Here is a 17,241-nt window from a genome sequence, read left to right on the forward strand (position 1 = left end):
TAAACTCCTCCCTATGGTAGGAAGTGGTCTCCGTAGCGCGTTTCCTCAGTGAGAAAATAGCGCTTCCCCAGTGGCCCTTACGGTGCCGGGTGGCTTCTCGCCGTTAGAGAAACAAAGCCTCCGCCCGTGACGGCTGGTGGCAGGGGCTTCCCACCTTTCCAAAGCTCTTGGACCCCCTACCTCTCCACTGGATGGTTACAATTTCGCGCTCACGTCTGACACGCCCAGGCCATTCAGCACCGCTTCGCTAGAGATTGTGACGCGGCACAGCGCCGTGGCGTTTTCAATAGGAACCCCATCTGTCGGTTCGACACTACGTCGAGAGACCGACAGAAAGGGAACGTCCCGGTTACGTATGTAACCTCCGTTCCCTGATGGAGGGAACCAGACGTTGTGTCCTTCATGCCACAATGCTTGCCGCCCGCTGCAGCAGTCAAGAGATGCTCTCAGGCTCCTCAGCACAAAAGGTGAATGAATGCAGCACGCCGTTTCCTTTTATACCCGGATATCTGGGGCGGAGTCAGGGCATGCAAATTTCATTCACCAATTTCTTTAGCCTTTTCAAAGTTAGTCAGAAGATGATAGGTTCTCAAGTCAAACCCCATCTGTCGGTTTGACACAACGTCTTTACACAACGGAGGTTACATACGTAACCGGGACGTTTTTCCTCGTAAAATTACATGTTTTTCCTGTAAATTTGCAGTCTTTTTTCTGATTTGAATTTTTGATTATATTTAAAAAATACGTGAAAAATCTGTAAAAAAAAATAACAGTAAAATTCTTTAAAATTACTTTTTTTTATAGTGACACATACACAACAAGACACTCTGAAAGACATTCTTGTGCAACACAAACAGACAAATCAATTTGTGCACCTTCATTTGAAAGCCATCAATGCAAACAAAACCAAAGGGGCAGGGCAGGCACCGGATCAGTCCTTCTGGAGAATACTGTCCTGAGTGACATGCTGTAAGGTTGCCTGATGCACTGTCATAGGAGAAACCAGCAGGACAAAGCTTGCAACCCACTCGGTCGTCTGTGCTAACCGAACCTGGGGCACAGGGCTTTAAAAGATACAAACACTTCAATTCTTGAAATCTTAGTCTATGGCAATGGCTGTGATAAATAGTTATGTTGACATAACAAAAATCATACATATTCATTAAGTCGAATATGTATACCATATATACAGTAGGACACCTGGCAATCTTGAATGCTACTTTTTCCGGTATAAGGGTTAAACATGCCATTGGGACATTGTCTGGGTGCAGAAACATTGCCGGGACAGCTGAAAAGCCACAAACAACATATAACAAAATAAATATATTTTTTTTAGGGTTAAACATAATTATTCAAAGATTTTTACTAGAACAGAAGAACACTCACAATTGCCCGGCGGGACATTCAATGCAGATGCCTGATGAAAAGTAGGTTCCCTCTGAGCATGATATTTGCGTCTGATTACAGTGAATCAAATACTCTGAAATATCAGGTTTTATATCTGAACCTGCAATATCACATCATGTACAAATTACTTACTCAATAAACCCATTTTAATTATTGTAGATAGCATGTGTCACGAATGCCAAATTTCATGCTGTCATTGCTTACCTGATACAAAGACATTCCGAATTTGTATTAACTTACTAAATGTTTCAAAAAATAAAAATGCAATGAAATATCGGCCCATGTTGAGTAACGTTCAAGCTCCCTGTTTCATCTCTGCGGACTTCTGTCCTCGGTCGCTCTATAGCCCCTTTAAGTCTATCAAAGAATGGAACACCTCAATAATTGAAAGTGAAATTCAAACCATGTAACTCAATTCCCTCATCAGCCATGGATACACTTACTGGGTAGAACTGTGAACTTCACTGTCTAGAGTATCAGTCTGTTTTTTAAAACATGGACTGTACAGGATCTTGTTTGCTTTCAGATATCTTAATGTTGGGTGCATAAATGTTTTATCTCTACATGCATTTACATTCCAGTTCACACTGACAAAAAAATCATGAGTGTCTGTAATGTCTGTGAGGCTCTCAACAACCCCTCAAGAATGTGTTGAATTCCATTCCAAAATTTAAATTATTATTTTAGATTATAGCGTTTATTCAATAATGTGCTTTTTTGGGTGAAATACTGTACATTTCTTTCAAAGACGCACCCAGAGGTTCACCCACCTGTTACAGGGTGACAATTTTGATAGAAGACAAAAAGTCTAACAAAAAAATATTTTACATAAAAAATATACCAACCCCACAGGAACATGTTTAAATAGATTTTAGTAGAGTGGCTGTGGTTTGTATGGTAATGTGAAGGCAGGATGTTTCCTGTTCCTTTACGTTTAAGTGTAGCATCTGCAGCTGTGCATTCTGCACCAAGCCCAAGTTTCCACTGCAAAGTGTGAATGTGATCTAGTTTACTGCTGCAAAAAATCAGCTTCTGAATTAATCAAACTGTTGAGAGAGACACTGTGATTCATCGACATGGATGTTATCAATACAATAATGACTGTGAAAAATCACTGATGCAACCAGAAGTTAAATTGTTTGGATCTGTGGAAAATGTAAATTAGACGAAACTTGAATATTACCACTGTAACATGTTACCATTTGATTCATTTAAAAAGTAACTTATATTATATTATATCTTTAATTGTCAGAATTCACACAAAACCTTCATTATACAAAAATATACTGTATAATGCACATATTTTTTCATCAGCTAAAAATCAATATGCCATCCATATCAAGAACAGAAAGAGACACAATGTCATTTTGCCATGTACTGTATAATAATGTGCCAATAGTTAACCACATTTCCGCAGGCAGGTGCTAAATGAGGCCCCACCTCATAGGGAGGGGTTACCCTTTGTTTTTCACCCATGCCAAGCTCATTTATCCTTCATATACACACCTATACGACAAATCTCCTGAATGAACACAAAAACATCGTCATGATTCTTGTGATGCTTCTTTTAAAATTAGGACACCAAGGTAATGTCATTTGATTCAAATGTAATGTATATGTATATCGAATGATAACTTTTTCATTAATGATTCATATCAAGAAATACTTGAATGTAATTGAGTGAAATACATATAAATATATTTCTGTTTATGGCTTTTCGCAGCCGCTGTAACAAGTCTGAGCACCGGGACCCAGCGTGAGATTAAAAATGCAAAACTTGAAGAGCCGCTTACTTTAAAGTGCACTTACAATTGTTCCAGTGGCTTCACTCGTGGTCACTGGAAATGGGAAGATACACCTGCATGTAACAAGTGTGAATGGAGACCTGAATATTCCAAATCAGGAGAGATGTGCATTGCAAGTTTGTACACACCTCATCTAATGTTGCAGCAAACCCGTTATAACTATTCCTGTGTGTCTGAAGAGAGCGATCGGCCAGGCCTTCCTCGTAAAACAGAGCTTCTGGTAACATTGAATGTTCCAGGTAAGAGTTATGTGCTGTCATTTACTGTGATGATGACAAATTACTTTAATAACAGACTTTATATCATTGTGATTTAATTGTGCGTTCAACAGATGAATCCCATAAACCAGTAACTCCTCTTAAAGAACATGGTGAGTTTGATAATTTGGATCAAATGTTATTTGATAAGCATGTAACTGCTGTACAAATTGACGTTTTTGTCAATTTACTAGGTCCATCTCTGAGAGTGAAGATGTACAGAGGTCACATGGAGTCGGACGAGGTGTTAACCTCATTATCCACCATAGAAGTGATGGCTGGAACCTCACTTAGACTTCTTTGTGTTGCCCCTGACAACAAACACTGTGAAGGACAGTGGGTCAAGGGAAACAGTTCAATCCCTTTGTCCAAAAATGACACTGTGGTCCAGTGGAGTCAAATCAAAGCGGAGGATGGTGGACGTTACAGGTGCCAGACAAAAGGGACTTGCACTGGCAAGCCTATAACTGTGGAAATAGAGGTCATCGAATCTGGTGAGCAATTTTTAAATATATCACTCACTTTCATATACATACAAAACAGTCCATCAAGTGGTGTTGGTATACAGATAGATTCACCTGGGCCAAGGTCTTTGCTGCTTTTGCGGTGTCTGCAATGTTTGTTCTGATGGCCCATCTGATATATCTGTGCTACAGAAGAGGGTGTAAGCCAGTGGACACAAGCTTAACCCATGACAGGTAATGCACAACTTGAATAATTCCAAAGCAACACAGCACAGAAAAAATATCATTAATTAATCATCTCTGGTCTCCTATAGGGCTACATCCAGAAACGCTGTTGTTATGAGGCCAGTCACTCAAGGTGTTTATTATTATATTTTATGAAACATGCCAAAAATTATGGACACCTACTTTGTGATCTATTATTCAATAACAGGTACAAATAATTTCATATTTTTCAATTTACCCCAGACACACAGAGTGATCATGAAGTACCTTATGCTGACATTGTGATCTCTGTGAGAGGATCCAGCCATCCTGATCTGTCCGACACCAATGACCATTCTTCAAAACTCCAAAGACCTGTAAGAAAATATAAATAAATGTATTAAATCTTTGCAGGTTTATTGTTCAATTTTAAGGGAATGGAGATATGTGACAGTGTGAATGTCTTTGAATCTGAGCAGAAATGGAAAGACGAGGCCAGAGCAGGTCTACCTTACGCTTCATCTGACAGACTGCACATCCACTCTAGAGAGGTCACCAGGAAATTAAGCACAACGTCAGAATATGCTGTAATTACCTACTCCTGCGAGGCTCTCAGTTAGTTACTTCAAATAACCATGTGACTTTTAGAAAATAAAGTGTTGGCAAGATCCTGAAATTCTGTCATCTTTAATTAAAACGTTGTGTACATGTGTAAACGAGTGTGTGTCTTGAATAATTATTTTAACATTTAGTTCTTATCTAAAACAACCTATGCCTAGTAATCACTTTGGATAAATGTGTCTTCTTAATACATATGTAATGTAAATGTGCTTGTCAGTTGCATGGACCCCTGCATGACATTAAACTTTTACCTTAGTTTTATTTTTATTGTTTTCATTAAAAATGTATAAACTGCGTGCATACATTTGTAAATATTTGTTTATATTTTACTGATAACGATGAAAAGCTGTTTATAAGATGCTAATAAAATATCGGAAACGTTTTATGACCCTCGTCGGTCTCCGTAGCTGGAATCATGTTTTGGTTGCGTAGCAACGCTGTACAACATTTGTCTTCAAGTTTTAACGGTAAGAAACGTCATGCCACTTTACCTGACGAAATTATTAGAATAATATATTGTGGAATTGAGCGCGAAAATATGTATTCATGCGCTAATTTTGAAAAATACAGATTTTATAAACGCCAATTCACTTTCGATTTGTACTTTGACTTTAGCCCAACATACAGTTTGCAATGCCAAGTGGTGAGGCTAATTACCATGCAGACATAAATCCTAATAGGTTTCTTTTCTTTGCAATTATCAAGAAAATAAGTTTTTAATTACTCCGAGTCGTTATTTTGTACAATGTACATTATCTTGCATGACCAGTTAATTACATGACTTTTTAATGAACGTGTCTCATTCCTTAAGTTTAAGATCTGAGGCGCTGTATAAGATGTCTGTTCCTTTCTCCAACACAAACCTGCGGATTCCCAGAGGGTTTGGGAATTTATTGGAGGGTCTTGCCAAAGAGGTGTTGAGAGACCAGCCTGAAGACATCCCCGCCTTTGCTGCACGTTACTTTTCAGAGCTTCTTAAAGCCAGAGAGGGTGATTTTCTTTTTCTCCAGGCTTTTAACATTTGTTAATGGCATGCAGTATAATGAGTCATATAGTCATTACTTGCACATTTAGTAACATTTAGCCTTTGCCTAAAGCAGATAATTATCCCATGGGAAAGGTCTGGTGTTGTTTATTCTGCTTAATGATGCTTAACATTGGCATTGTGCACTATTTGCAAATAATGAATTTCAATGTCTTTTGCTTCAGAAAGCGGCCTTGATCCAGCAGAGTGGGGTGCGAGGTTAGAAGACAGGTTCTACAATAATAATACATTTAAAGTCCAGGTATTTTTAGGTCTTTATTGTGTTTTGTGGTGTGCTATAACAGGTGTTCACTCTTAGTTTTTTGGGGAAAACAATATTTTTAACAGATTTGAATTTTATTCTTTATCGCTGTCTCTTTTCTCACGAAAACGCTCTAATTGGTCAAGCTGACCCAGTCTATTGTGATTGGTCACCCGCTTAAAGCGTCCCTTACCCTATATGCGAGTTTCCGCTTCACCATCTGTTGTGATTGGTCAAGCACTTAGAGCTTCTGTCGAGAATGTCCCGCCTTACCATAACTTGAGCTTTAGCTCTTAGCAATAAACAGTAACAATGCTATCAATTTCACCTCATTAGTTCAAAGCACAAATAATAAAACAAACAGGTGGACCAGGAGACATTTGCGAGCAGGACTTCAAAGGACATAGAAGTGTTTTTAGAGGTATGTGAACACACACATGCTATATCAGTACACAGAACAGATTTCACAGCAGATGTTAAAGGTGCCATAGAATGGAAAACTGTATTTAGTTTTCTTAGTTTAAGTTCTGCAGGTAATTTGAATAGGGTTGTGCGATGTCTACTCTCTACAGTGAAACCTCGCAATGGACGATGACATCGTTGTCTTCTTTAAACAAGCCGCGACGTTATGAAGGGAGGCGCGTCTAGGTGCGAGCTGCGCAGAGACACGTCTTATTTATACAGCGCGAGCTGGGCAGTTATCAAGTCAGGCGTGTGTCATCTGTACAGTGCAAGCACAGTGCAAGCTCCTCAGTTATAAACTCGTGCGCGTCTTCTTTATACAACGCGAGCTGCGCAGACACGCGTCTTCTTTATACAGTTCTAAAGTCAGGAGGGATGCGCAAGCTGGGCGTCTTCTTTAAACAGCGCGAGCTGCACAGCTATAAAGTCAGACGCGTCTGATCTGTATCGTGCGAGTTTATATGCCCCTTTAGCCTGGTTTATATTTGTTTACAATGCAATTTGAAGCACAGAGCAGCGAGAGTCACGTGACGAAAGTGAAAAGGGCAGTTTTAGAACCTGGGACCACATCAAGCAGGCTTCGCTCAGCTTTTGATACTGATTTAAGAAGGGGGCAATTCCTATATTACCATTAGAACCCCTGCCGCAAGCAGTAAGCAGTGATTTTATCCGCTTCTTCCATTTCACGTCTGACAGTAGCGATCTTTTTGCTGTGTGAGCTAGTGGCATGAGCCGCGCAGCGAAACAGCCAATCAGAGCAGAGCTCAACATTAATATTCATGACACTTCCAAATAAGGTATTTGGTATTACAGACCTTTTCAATCTAGGGACAAATTCCAGGGTTGTAAATGGACATGTAAAACTGTTTCTGGATCATTTTTGCACTTAATAAAGCCACATACCTTCTATGTAGATATAAAATAACAGTTTAACATATTGTATCAATGAATTCTTTGGCACCTTTAAAGTCATTGATGATAGATATCTTTTAGAATGTGTCTAGCTGAATCTTTATCACCAATTGTATCCGACCTCCTCTTTAAGGTAACTGAATCCAAATAAGACAAAATCGCTGACCACATAAATATTTGTTTTAGTGTGTTTCGTTTCATTTGTGTATTCGGTGCACACTTTTCCCAAGTGACTTAGACCTAGTCCACACGTACACAGGTATTTTTATAAACTGAGTTTTCCATCCTCGTTTAAAAAAAAACCCTGCATCCACACGAAAATGCAAAAACACGCTATAAAAACATGCCAAACCAACAGGTATCGATATAACCCTAACCATAAAGCCGTGTAGGCCAATCAGAAGCCTGGAATCTGACGTTGAACAAAGGAGATAGCGGCACGCATTCCAACATCGTACGCGTAATCTCCAGTTTTGCAGGAGTTTTTTTAAAAGTTCGGTTTCAGTGACCAAGTACTGCGTTTGCGTGTGGACGAACGGCCAAACCGCATAGAAAAAAAACTGCGGTTTTGAAAATACCTGTGTTTGTGTGGACAGGGCCTTATTTCCTGGGGCTAAAAGCCATTGCACATTGAGTCTGAAATTTCCGCACGTTAAAAAAATAAATACGACCTCACGTTCACAATCACATTTACACACCGCCTCCGATATTTTCGTCCGTCATGAAAAGATTTGGACTGGGTTCGATTTTCTCCGTTTTTCGCATCCGTAGCAAGCATTTTGAGAGGCGTTTCGACAATCCAGAGACACCGTACAAACCAGCGCCAAATACAAAAAAACGCATATGGAAATGTCAGACTGTATGTGCAAAGACCTTAAGTCCCCAACCTTAGTGTTGCAAGAACCATGCTCTACCCCTTGAGCTACAAGAACATTCCTGTTTGACATTTTACACAGTATATTGCAGTAAGTTCATCTAAGCAGTGCATGTTTGTCTGTTCTTCTCACAACAGGAAACGGCAACACAAGGAAGCTTCGGTTTACCTAAAGTAAATACAAGGTCTGTGAATGGAAAATTGTGATTTCTTCCTATAACAGTTTTTCAGATGAGAGGAACAGCCTGCAGCATCTTTACATGACAAAAATAAAGTGTGAGAAGAGAGAGATAGGAAACACAGAAAATAAAGCAGCAATGACTAGTGGTGAATTGTCACTCTTCTTTTGGTGCGGTTTTCTTCATTCTGATAGATTCCAGTCGTTCAATAGTTTTAGGACATTACAAGATAAAACAACGTGGGCTCTCTATCTCTAAGACAAGAATTGAATCAGTTAACATTGATTAATTGTTGTGTCAGAGCACAGATACACGTCTGGTTTTTACATTAGGTGTAATTTATTTCTCCTGTTGTGCTCTCAATTACTTGCATAATCAATCATTGGCACATATAACCAAAATTCTTATATGTCCATTTTCAGTTACAAAGCTGGTGATACTAAAACATTTGGAAACAATGGAACTCAAGAACCAAAAGAGCTCAATGCTTGTAATTCTTCGGATAATTCAGATGACACTGAAGATAAGAAGAAATATGAGTTAGATAAGAAGCAAGATGAGGAATCAGGTGAGGCAGAACATGGGCCTGCAGCAGACATTTCCCATGTGGGAGGAGCAAATGTTGACATATGTGCACAAGAGGTCAGAGACTCCAGTGAGGTTCAGGATCAGGAAGAAGTTTCAGAAAATACAGACATACCGAGAGACAACGACACAGCAGATGATATTGATATCTGCAGATCTGAACTTGATCCCACACCTCTGACGTCCTTCGGTGGTCTTGCAAATGTGGATGTATGTGCTGAACTTACCGAGGACAACAGAGACATGGAAGACCCAGAATCACATGATGTGCAGGATTCACCTATTAACCAGTTTCCAGAATCTTTCATTGAAACTCCATCACATGTTGACTATGATATAGTCAAACAAACGGATGAAATGTCTGATGATGAAAACACAGAGGAACCAGAATCTTATGGTCATATAGAAAAATCAGAACAGGAAGTGTCAGAGATAACTGATACGTTTTTGGAGGATGAAGAGACCACTGAGAAGGTTTATTTAGAGGAGTCAACAGAAAGAACCAATGATCTTGACATAACTGAAAACAGTATCACAAGCGCAACTGCAGCAGGACAAGGAACAGAGGAAAAAGATGAAACACAGAACAGTGAAGATCAGGAAATCGCTCAGGAGTACATCAGCACTAATGACATCTTAGAAGATGAATCTGCTGGAGAAACAACAGGAATGAAAGACACATACATTGGCTTCAGTGATGAAACATATGACAGTAAAAGTGAGATAATAGATGTGCTGGATGAAGTTGTTATGAGTAGTGAGCATGAAGCTGGGAACAACACTGATGAACACAGTACGTCTAAAACTATGGACGCTTTGGAGGAAGAAGAGCTTTTGGAAAGTCTCACCCATGCTCCAGAGCCAGATTCTCAACACAGCGACACAGAGGATGTACCGGGCAATGAGATATTAAATACTGTTGTAATGGACACCTCTGAAAAAGATCCAATCACAGAGACCGTAAATGAAGCCAGCAATTTAGACATTGATGGCTGTGATGCTGAAGAGATGGATCAGGATGACGTAGGCAATGAAGAGGAAGATCAAACCAAAAGCATGACATTTGATGACCTTTCAAGCAAGCGTGAGCAATGGGAAAATGATGATGGGAGCAATGATTCTGAACTAAAGGAAGTTTTGGCATGTGAAACTGCGAGAAAAGCGGAGGTCATTTCTGATGAATGTCATATAGAGGCACAAGAACTGAGTGAACCGACCAAACACTTGAAGACTGATGAAGATCAAGGGGATCAGTTTGAGGACCAAGGGGATGAGAACCATGCAGCAAATCTAGAAAGTGAGAACCAGGAGAATCCTGAAAGCAGTGAAGAAAAGGTAGGATTTTATTTTCTCTTTTTTTGGTTTGAAACAGTATAAAAATGATGATATTTGCTGTTGTAGCCAAATTGAATGTTTTGAACACAGTATAATCGCCAGTGTTAAAAAAGGTCAAATTAACACTCACGCTGTATATATAATCCACACTCTCAAAGTGTGATTATATACACACTGGGAGAGTTCATTTGACCTTTTTTAACACTGGCGATTTTACTGTGAAGACACAGACTTACTGGATTAAGACTGTTCCTTCTTTTGTCCCAAGTTAACAAGTAAAAATAAATTCTTCAAGGACGTGGCTTATCAACAGCATGGCTCTGTACCCACCTTTACATTCGTCTCTGGAGAACAGTGATTGAAGATGCACCTGAATTAGTCCAGCTTCTCAGTACAAGACTGCAAGCCTAACATGCAGGGTCATAAAAGAATACATTCATTCTAAATGATATACTACATTCCAAAATATTAACAAATCAGAAATGTTTCGATTTTTCTCCAAAAGGTCAGGAGAATGAACTTCTGTAGATGGGGTTTGGTGAACAAAGATTTGATGTTGTTTCCATGGACACATTTTGCCAACGTTTTATCTCCCCTCATCTCAGACTGGCAATGATCTAGATTTGTTCAATATAGCGTTAATGGGATATTTTTGAGGATAGATACATATCAGTTAGCACCACCTGCCTGATTGATCTCCTGTCTGAAGCTTTTAGAGTTCTGCTGGGTTTGATAAGAGACATACCAAAGCAATGCTCTTTCACTTTCTCTCTATCTTTTTCCCAATGTAGGTCATCTAACCTGACCTATATCAACTCCTGTCCAATGACTTTATTCACTGTAGGAGGAGCGAAGGAATCATGCAGTTGCTATTTCGAGGAACAATATTCATGGCTATCATCAATCTCAGGCGCGACTGTAAAGTCACCTCATCATCTTAGAGAGTGTTTTAACACTTCTGCGCTCTGTAAAGTCAGTTCATTAGTTCTTTGCACATGTAGCAGATTGCAAGAAAACATGATATTGCAGCACGCAGTTGCATTTTTTCTCCTTTTAATCTTGGTAGGGTAGGAGGCAGGAGATGTTTCAGAGAAATAAAGGGCAATGGATTTACTGTCTGTATGTCAATGTATCGCCACTGGGTGGAGGAGGCACCAAATGTGTGGGTCTGCCTGAGATGTGTGATGCTGGATTCCCTTATTTTCTCAGCTCAAAATAACAGTCTTTTGGGGAAAATATTAGCGCTGTTTTCAAAGTGGTTATGTAATTGTTTGGACCCCTAGACTGTGGCTTCATTTGCACTTTTGTGAAGTGACATCCCTGTGCGCTTTTGATTTCCTCCTTCTCTCTGGTTTCACGCTAATGCAAGTCTAAATAAAGTATCTCTGATCCTGTTGTTAACAGGTGACAGGAAAGTGAGAAGAATGGCGCTATAAACGTCAGCACTGAGCAAAATATTTGCAAGTAGCACGGACTCATGAGTGTGAGAGGGATGATGCGTGCGCTCTCTCTCTCTCCTCCCACCCTGAGACTCAGCATCAGAAGGATAGTTGGAAGAGAGGCGTATTCAGCCAAGGCGCTTTGCCCTGTTAGAAGCTTTACGCACTTTTGCAATTTTAAGAAACGAGATCACGTTTATAAGCGTCTTTAACTGCGCGTCATGGATTGCCATATCGTAAGTATTTATCATTTTTATTCATTTATAGTCATATACGTATAATAAATCGCAATAAATTTTGGAACGGGACATAGCCTACAGTACTTCATCATTGTTTTTTGAAAATGTATTAAGTGAAATGTCGACGGTAACTTGAGGAAGCAGTATACTTGAGAACGGTTTTGCAGTTGTATACAAATTTCGTACTTAACGCTTTATGTGGCTGACCGTGATACTATAGCGTATGTTATGTATTTTATAGCCTAAACAGTTTGTATATCCTTCATGCTTTTTTATCAGAGGTGATGCGCAAGCAGCATTTATAAGGGAATTGTTTAACGCCTCTGCTTGTGACCACAAAATCTGAGCATGTTGGCAATGCATGTTGGCAATGCTTGGTTCATTTAAAAGAGGCTAATTCTCAGTCCAAAAGTGGGTGGATACGCATCTACCAGTATTTTACAATAGACTTGTGCTCATCACCCTCACACAGACTGCCAGCCAGCCTCTGCTGGGCCATTTACATTGCTGAGTTGGTTCTGGTGGTTTTACAGTGTTAACAACAAGAAAGACTGTAGATACTAAAAGGCAGGAAATAGATGTTGTTTTTTCTAAAGAAAACAAACGTGTGCTTCACAAAAAATGTTGGAGTCTTTGTTTTATTTGGGTGGCTGCGCACATTAAAATGTTATTGCCATTTTTATGCCATTTCGATTTCATTAGGTTTACATTTACTTCTGTGCATTCGGAGAACACTTTTATTTCAAGCATTTTGCAGTACATTCAACCTTTACATTTTTTATCAGTATGGGGATCAAACCAATGACCATTGCTAACACAATGCTCTACCAATTGAGGAATGTAATAGGTTTCTTAATAAAGAAGGGAGGCTGAATCCCTAAAGCGATTGTAGACTTAATGCATAGGCTTGTTTCATACAAAACCGATCTTATAAGTGTTCTGTCTCTGATGGATAGTGATTTATTGCAAGGGGATTTAAGTGGGCAGGAGATGCATCATGCTGTATATAGGATCTCAGAGGATAGTCAGAATAATTGTTTTACAAAAGAACAAAATCAATACACAGTATGCCCAGTGTTTGTTATACTAAAAACGTGAATTTATTGTTCTTTCCACCTGACAGCAGGAATGCAGCCAGCCACAGGAGGAAGAGGACATCATGGACATCCCCTTGGATGACCCAGAAGCCAATAAGGCAGCCGCCAAAATCCAGGCTGGCTTCCGTGGTCATATGACCCGGAAGAAGATGAAACCTGATGAAAAGACTGGTGAGGAGGTGAGCAGTGGTGAGGCCCTCAATGGCAGCGAAGGGGACACAGGTTAGTGTCACTTCAATCATACAAGAACTGGATTGTTTTCCCACACCAATGCATCGTTGCCAACTATTTAGATCCAACTAAGTCTGGCAACACATTAAAAATACCAACAAACTTGGCTCCAACATTTGTAAACAAGCTTGAACTGAACTTTAAAACTTTCAGAGTGCAAACATGTGTTTTATTTCTCTGCTGTGTTCCAAGTATCTAGATTGTAAAAAAAACAAATACAAACTTAGTATTGTGGGAGGCATTTTATCTTTCAAACCAATTCAGTTCACTTTTTTGATGCACGTGTACAATGAGTGAAAATCTTGTGTGCAGCCCTGCAGTTTACGGAGTACAACAATACATCACACTAAACACATAATACAATATAGACAGGGGTACAATATACACAGAATTGATACAGTGGTACCATATATTTCGGTTTCATTAGTGCTTCATTACGGATCTGACAGGTTTTGAAACGAAATTAAAATGATCCATTAATGAAGTTTTATGAATCGTATCTTTAAAGTTAAGACTTCGTCAGGGGAGCTTTTTAATTGTTCTAGTGCTTTGGCATAATTGCTCTCTTAATTAATACATTATTAATGAACACGTCTCTCATTTTCCCTGATCATTTACAGATGGCACTTGCAAGAGTTAAAAAGTTATTCATGGATTGATAGAGGGGGTGTGAAGCAGTTTGTCCACAGAGTCACTCTATATTCCTGTCAAATTCATATTGAGCTCATCTCACAGTTGTTGACATATAAATCTTTCAAATCTAATTTCTGTAAGATTAAGACTCAATTTTGAAGCCTCTCACAGATTCATCTCTTTTTCAATTTTCTATTCTGCAGTAAACTGCTCAAAATTGAATGATTTTCTAGACATGTTTGATAAACAATCCCCCCACAGTATCTGCAAATGCTTCAAAAAGTGTGCTACTCTCTCTTTGAAGCAACACGAGCAAAACATGCTCAAGCAGATTGAGTCAGTTAAAATGTGAAAGTGGGGCAGGCAATAAAAACCAAGGTGTCCTTCCAACCTCTAGCCAGGCCCAAATATTTCTCCTTCAGCTGTTACCCCACCTCTGTGCTGAATTTAGGCCTTTCTGGAGCAACATCAACCCAGTTCTCAGTTGCTAAGCATTTTATGTATGTAAGTGCTATTTTTATCTCCAGGTGCATCTGCATCACTGAAACAAAACCAGAATAATGTGCTCTGGTTTACTTGGACCAAAATAAATACGTAAAACAACTAGGACCAACCCATATTCGGGCCATATACAGTAAATCAATAAGGAATGCTTTTAATGCATATGTTTATGAAGAACATGCCGGACCAACTTTTTGATGCATCATCACACCTCCCGTTGTGTATTTAAAACTGTTGATTCACTTAAGATGTCAGATACACTGAACCTGACAATCTTGTTCATTTTGAAAGCAGGGGGAACAGATGGAGTAGAGACAGACACCACATCCGGACCAGAGCAGTAAAGACCTTCTCAGTGGGACGATTTCTTCAGAAAGACTTTTTGTGTCGAAAATAGTAGTAAAATTAGGCTGGGTATCTCATCTGATTTGTGAACTCTTTCTCTCTGTTCTGCTTATTATCCAGCCCAGGTGAATATCTGCTCCAGCATGCTTTTGCATCCCACAGACAGGCATTTGTATACTATATACTTACTGGTAATGTTTTATTGTTTGAATCAGAGAATGAACGTCATAAAATTCAACAAAGCTTTCTTTAGTCGACTACGTGCATCATGGTTGACTTTTGTTTTTGATAATGCTTGTTTCTTTGCTGTGGTGGTTTGTTTTTATTACATTGATTAAGAAATGTAGCCACAATCACTTTATCAGTTATCGGTTGTTTATAAACCTTTATAATTGTTTAGGGCGATTTGTTTGGTTTGCTCTTTGTAACATGTTTGTGGATTGTTATCAGTCTGTTTTAGAGATGAAAAAAATCTGAGCTTCCAGAGCAGTACTGTATATGGCATAGCGAGATTGAATCTATTTACTTTTATTTCCCTTATTTTGCCTTTCATTAAATTATTCTAATTATAATTTATTATTAAGTCCTTTAAGGTAATGCATATCATTAGACGTAGAGTACAATGATTTGAGTTGTAATTGAGGCTGCAAAATGAGTGATAGAAAAGAACACATTGCATGGACATCAGCATCATTATACTCTGTACCTGTTGAAAAGTGAATAAATCAGAAATGCCTTTGATGGCATAGAAATTGGCTCCTGCTGTTAGAGGAGGTAATATTAGTCTTTTGAAGACCTTAGAGTCTGTGTTTCTTAAGCCAAGGCAAATAAGCAGTTCTATGTGTGGCAGTACAAACTGAAATATTAACCCACACATCAGTGTCATTAGATCTGCTGGAGCATTTCATTGGCAGCTCACAGCTGGAAGACTGTACTAATGAACACACGCCAGTCATTAATCAAGGTCACATTGCCACATGGCCCTTCTCTACATTCACTATTGCCTAGACAACCTGCATTTATTCCCATAGTAGCGTTAAGTATTATTGAATATTCAGTTGCAGTGTGTGCATCCTCTTATAAATGTGTTTGTGGTGGAGATAAGTTGAAAAACTAAAGAAAAATATAAATAGTGCCTGTCATGCATAACAGAACAATAAGTTAACTTATTCTACGAAAGCTGCATCATTTATTCACCCTTGTGTCATTTTTATGCATTTCATGTCATTTCACCTCATGTCAATCAAACAACATTGGACCCCATTGACTTCCATTGTATGAGCTCAAAACCACTGAGATATTTCTCAAAATCTCTTCTTTTGTGTTCCACAGAGTCCTATACAGGTTTTAAATGACATGATGGTGAATAAATGGTGAATTTTTGGTTGAACTATCTCTTTAAAGACATACAGCACTCCGTTAAGTTGCGTTGCTGACGTAACGTGGACATTCATCACAACACTATGAAATTCCCTTTATCTCATTTCTCTGGCTAAACAATTTGGAGTGAAGTGTTCATAAATGAACAGACTAGTTGAAACTCAGTAATTACATTTAAACTTGATTTCTGCCTGCGACTTTATGAAGTTGATTTACTTAAGCCTTATTTTGTTCGATCCATTTTCGTACTGACTTAATATTTCTAAATTTGTAAAGAAATGACAACGGGTAAAAAAGCACAACCTCCACACAGCAGCAACAAAGACTTGATGCAATTGTCATTATTCTGTGGCTTGTCTTGCCTTCCTCCCCAAGCGTTGGAGCAGCAGTCGCCCACGTTTCCTCCTCCACACACAGGACTGGTTTTAGGAGGCTCCAGTGTAACCTCCTCAGAATGAATTCTGTCACTGGCTGCAGAACTTATAGCATTTTTACAGGTTTCCAATAGCAAAACAAAGTGCAATAAGATGGCTTTCTATCAGACTGCTGTTGTGTGTCCTGTGCACATGCCCCCTACAGAATGCTGCTGACAGCACAACCCTACAGCTGTCATGTTTATAAACATTCAGCAAAAGACAAACACTGTTTTTATAGTGAAAGGTCGCATTACACTGGAAAAAATGTGCTTAGTTTAGTTAACTACTTGCTTAGTTTATGCCATCACTTATACAGATTGTTCTTAGGCTATTATGGCATTATTGTAAAATGTCCACTAGGGGGCGCTTTAAGCAACTAGCACAAGATGTGTGAGTGTCTTGATAGTTAAAGGTCCAATGTGTAATTTTTTTCTAGGATCTATTGACAGAGATGCAATATAATATACATGTCTTCAGAGGTGTATGAAGACCTTACATAATGAAACATGTTTTTATTACCTTAGAATGAGCTATTTCTATCTACATACCACAGATCCCCTTACACGGAA

General features: G+C 39.0%; 2 protein-coding genes across 5 annotated transcripts; both read left to right on the forward strand.

Annotated features, from left to right (window-relative positions):
• Positions 1–2,884: 2,884 nt before the first annotated feature.
• Positions 2,885–5,108, forward strand: LOC130565083 (uncharacterized). The gene is made up of 8 exons (XM_057351634.1): positions 2,885–2,993; positions 3,131–3,451; positions 3,544–3,582; positions 3,664–3,963; positions 4,038–4,167; positions 4,248–4,291; positions 4,402–4,514; positions 4,617–5,108. Exons 1-8 carry the CDS (start codon positions 2,954–2,956, stop codon positions 4,755–4,757), a joined length of 1,128 nt encoding a protein of 375 aa, XP_057207617.1. The 5' UTR covers positions 2,885–2,953; the 3' UTR covers positions 4,758–5,108.
• A 56-nt stretch (positions 5,109–5,164) lies between these two features.
• On the forward strand, positions 5,165–16,225 carry spa17 (sperm autoantigenic protein 17). 4 transcript variants are annotated; one of them, XM_057351948.1, is made up of 7 exons: positions 5,165–5,225; positions 5,570–5,748; positions 5,968–6,044; positions 8,431–8,477; positions 8,894–10,391; positions 13,193–13,388; positions 14,826–16,225. In XM_057351948.1, the coding sequence occupies exons 2-7, from the start codon at positions 5,595–5,597 to the stop codon at positions 14,873–14,875; spliced, it is 2,022 nt and encodes a 673-aa protein (XP_057207931.1). In that variant the 5' UTR covers positions 5,165–5,225; positions 5,570–5,594; the 3' UTR covers positions 14,876–16,225. The 4 variants fall into 4 exon arrangements, 3 of the variants coding, with proteins under 3 accessions (XP_057207931.1, XP_057207929.1, XP_057207930.1); XM_057351946.1 differs by having other exon boundaries at positions 14,823–16,222; XM_057351947.1 differs by having other exon boundaries at positions 13,196–13,388; positions 14,823–16,222.
• The last annotated feature ends 1,016 nt before the right edge of the window (positions 16,226–17,241 follow it).

This window comes from Triplophysa rosa, linkage group LG14 (genome assembly GCF_024868665.1).
Source record: "Triplophysa rosa linkage group LG14, Trosa_1v2, whole genome shotgun sequence".
In the NCBI taxonomy this organism is placed as follows: domain Eukaryota; kingdom Metazoa; phylum Chordata; class Actinopteri; order Cypriniformes; family Nemacheilidae; genus Triplophysa; species Triplophysa rosa.

Excerpts from the sequence above, each read along its gene's own strand:
- LOC130565083 (XM_057351634.1), top strand. The coding sequence starts at position 2,954 with ATGATTCTTGTGATGCTTCTTTTAAAATTAGGACACCAAG. Across the intron at positions 2,994-3,130 it reads TTTAAAATTAGGACACCAAG|CCGCTGTAACAAGTCTGAGC; the intron begins GTAATGTCATTT and ends GGCTTTTCGCAG. Across the intron at positions 4,168-4,247 it reads ACAAGCTTAACCCATGACAG|GGCTACATCCAGAAACGCTG; the intron begins GTAATGCACAAC and ends GGTCTCCTATAG.
- spa17 (XM_057351946.1), top strand. The coding sequence starts at position 5,595 with ATGTCTGTTCCTTTCTCCAACACAAACCTGCGGATTCCCAGAGGGTTT. Across the intron at positions 5,749-5,967 it reads GCTTCTTAAAGCCAGAGAGG|AAAGCGGCCTTGATCCAGCA; the intron begins GTGATTTTCTTT and ends CTTTTGCTTCAG. Across the intron at positions 6,045-8,430 it reads ATAATACATTTAAAGTCCAG|GAAACGGCAACACAAGGAAG; the intron begins GTATTTTTAGGT and ends TTCTCACAACAG.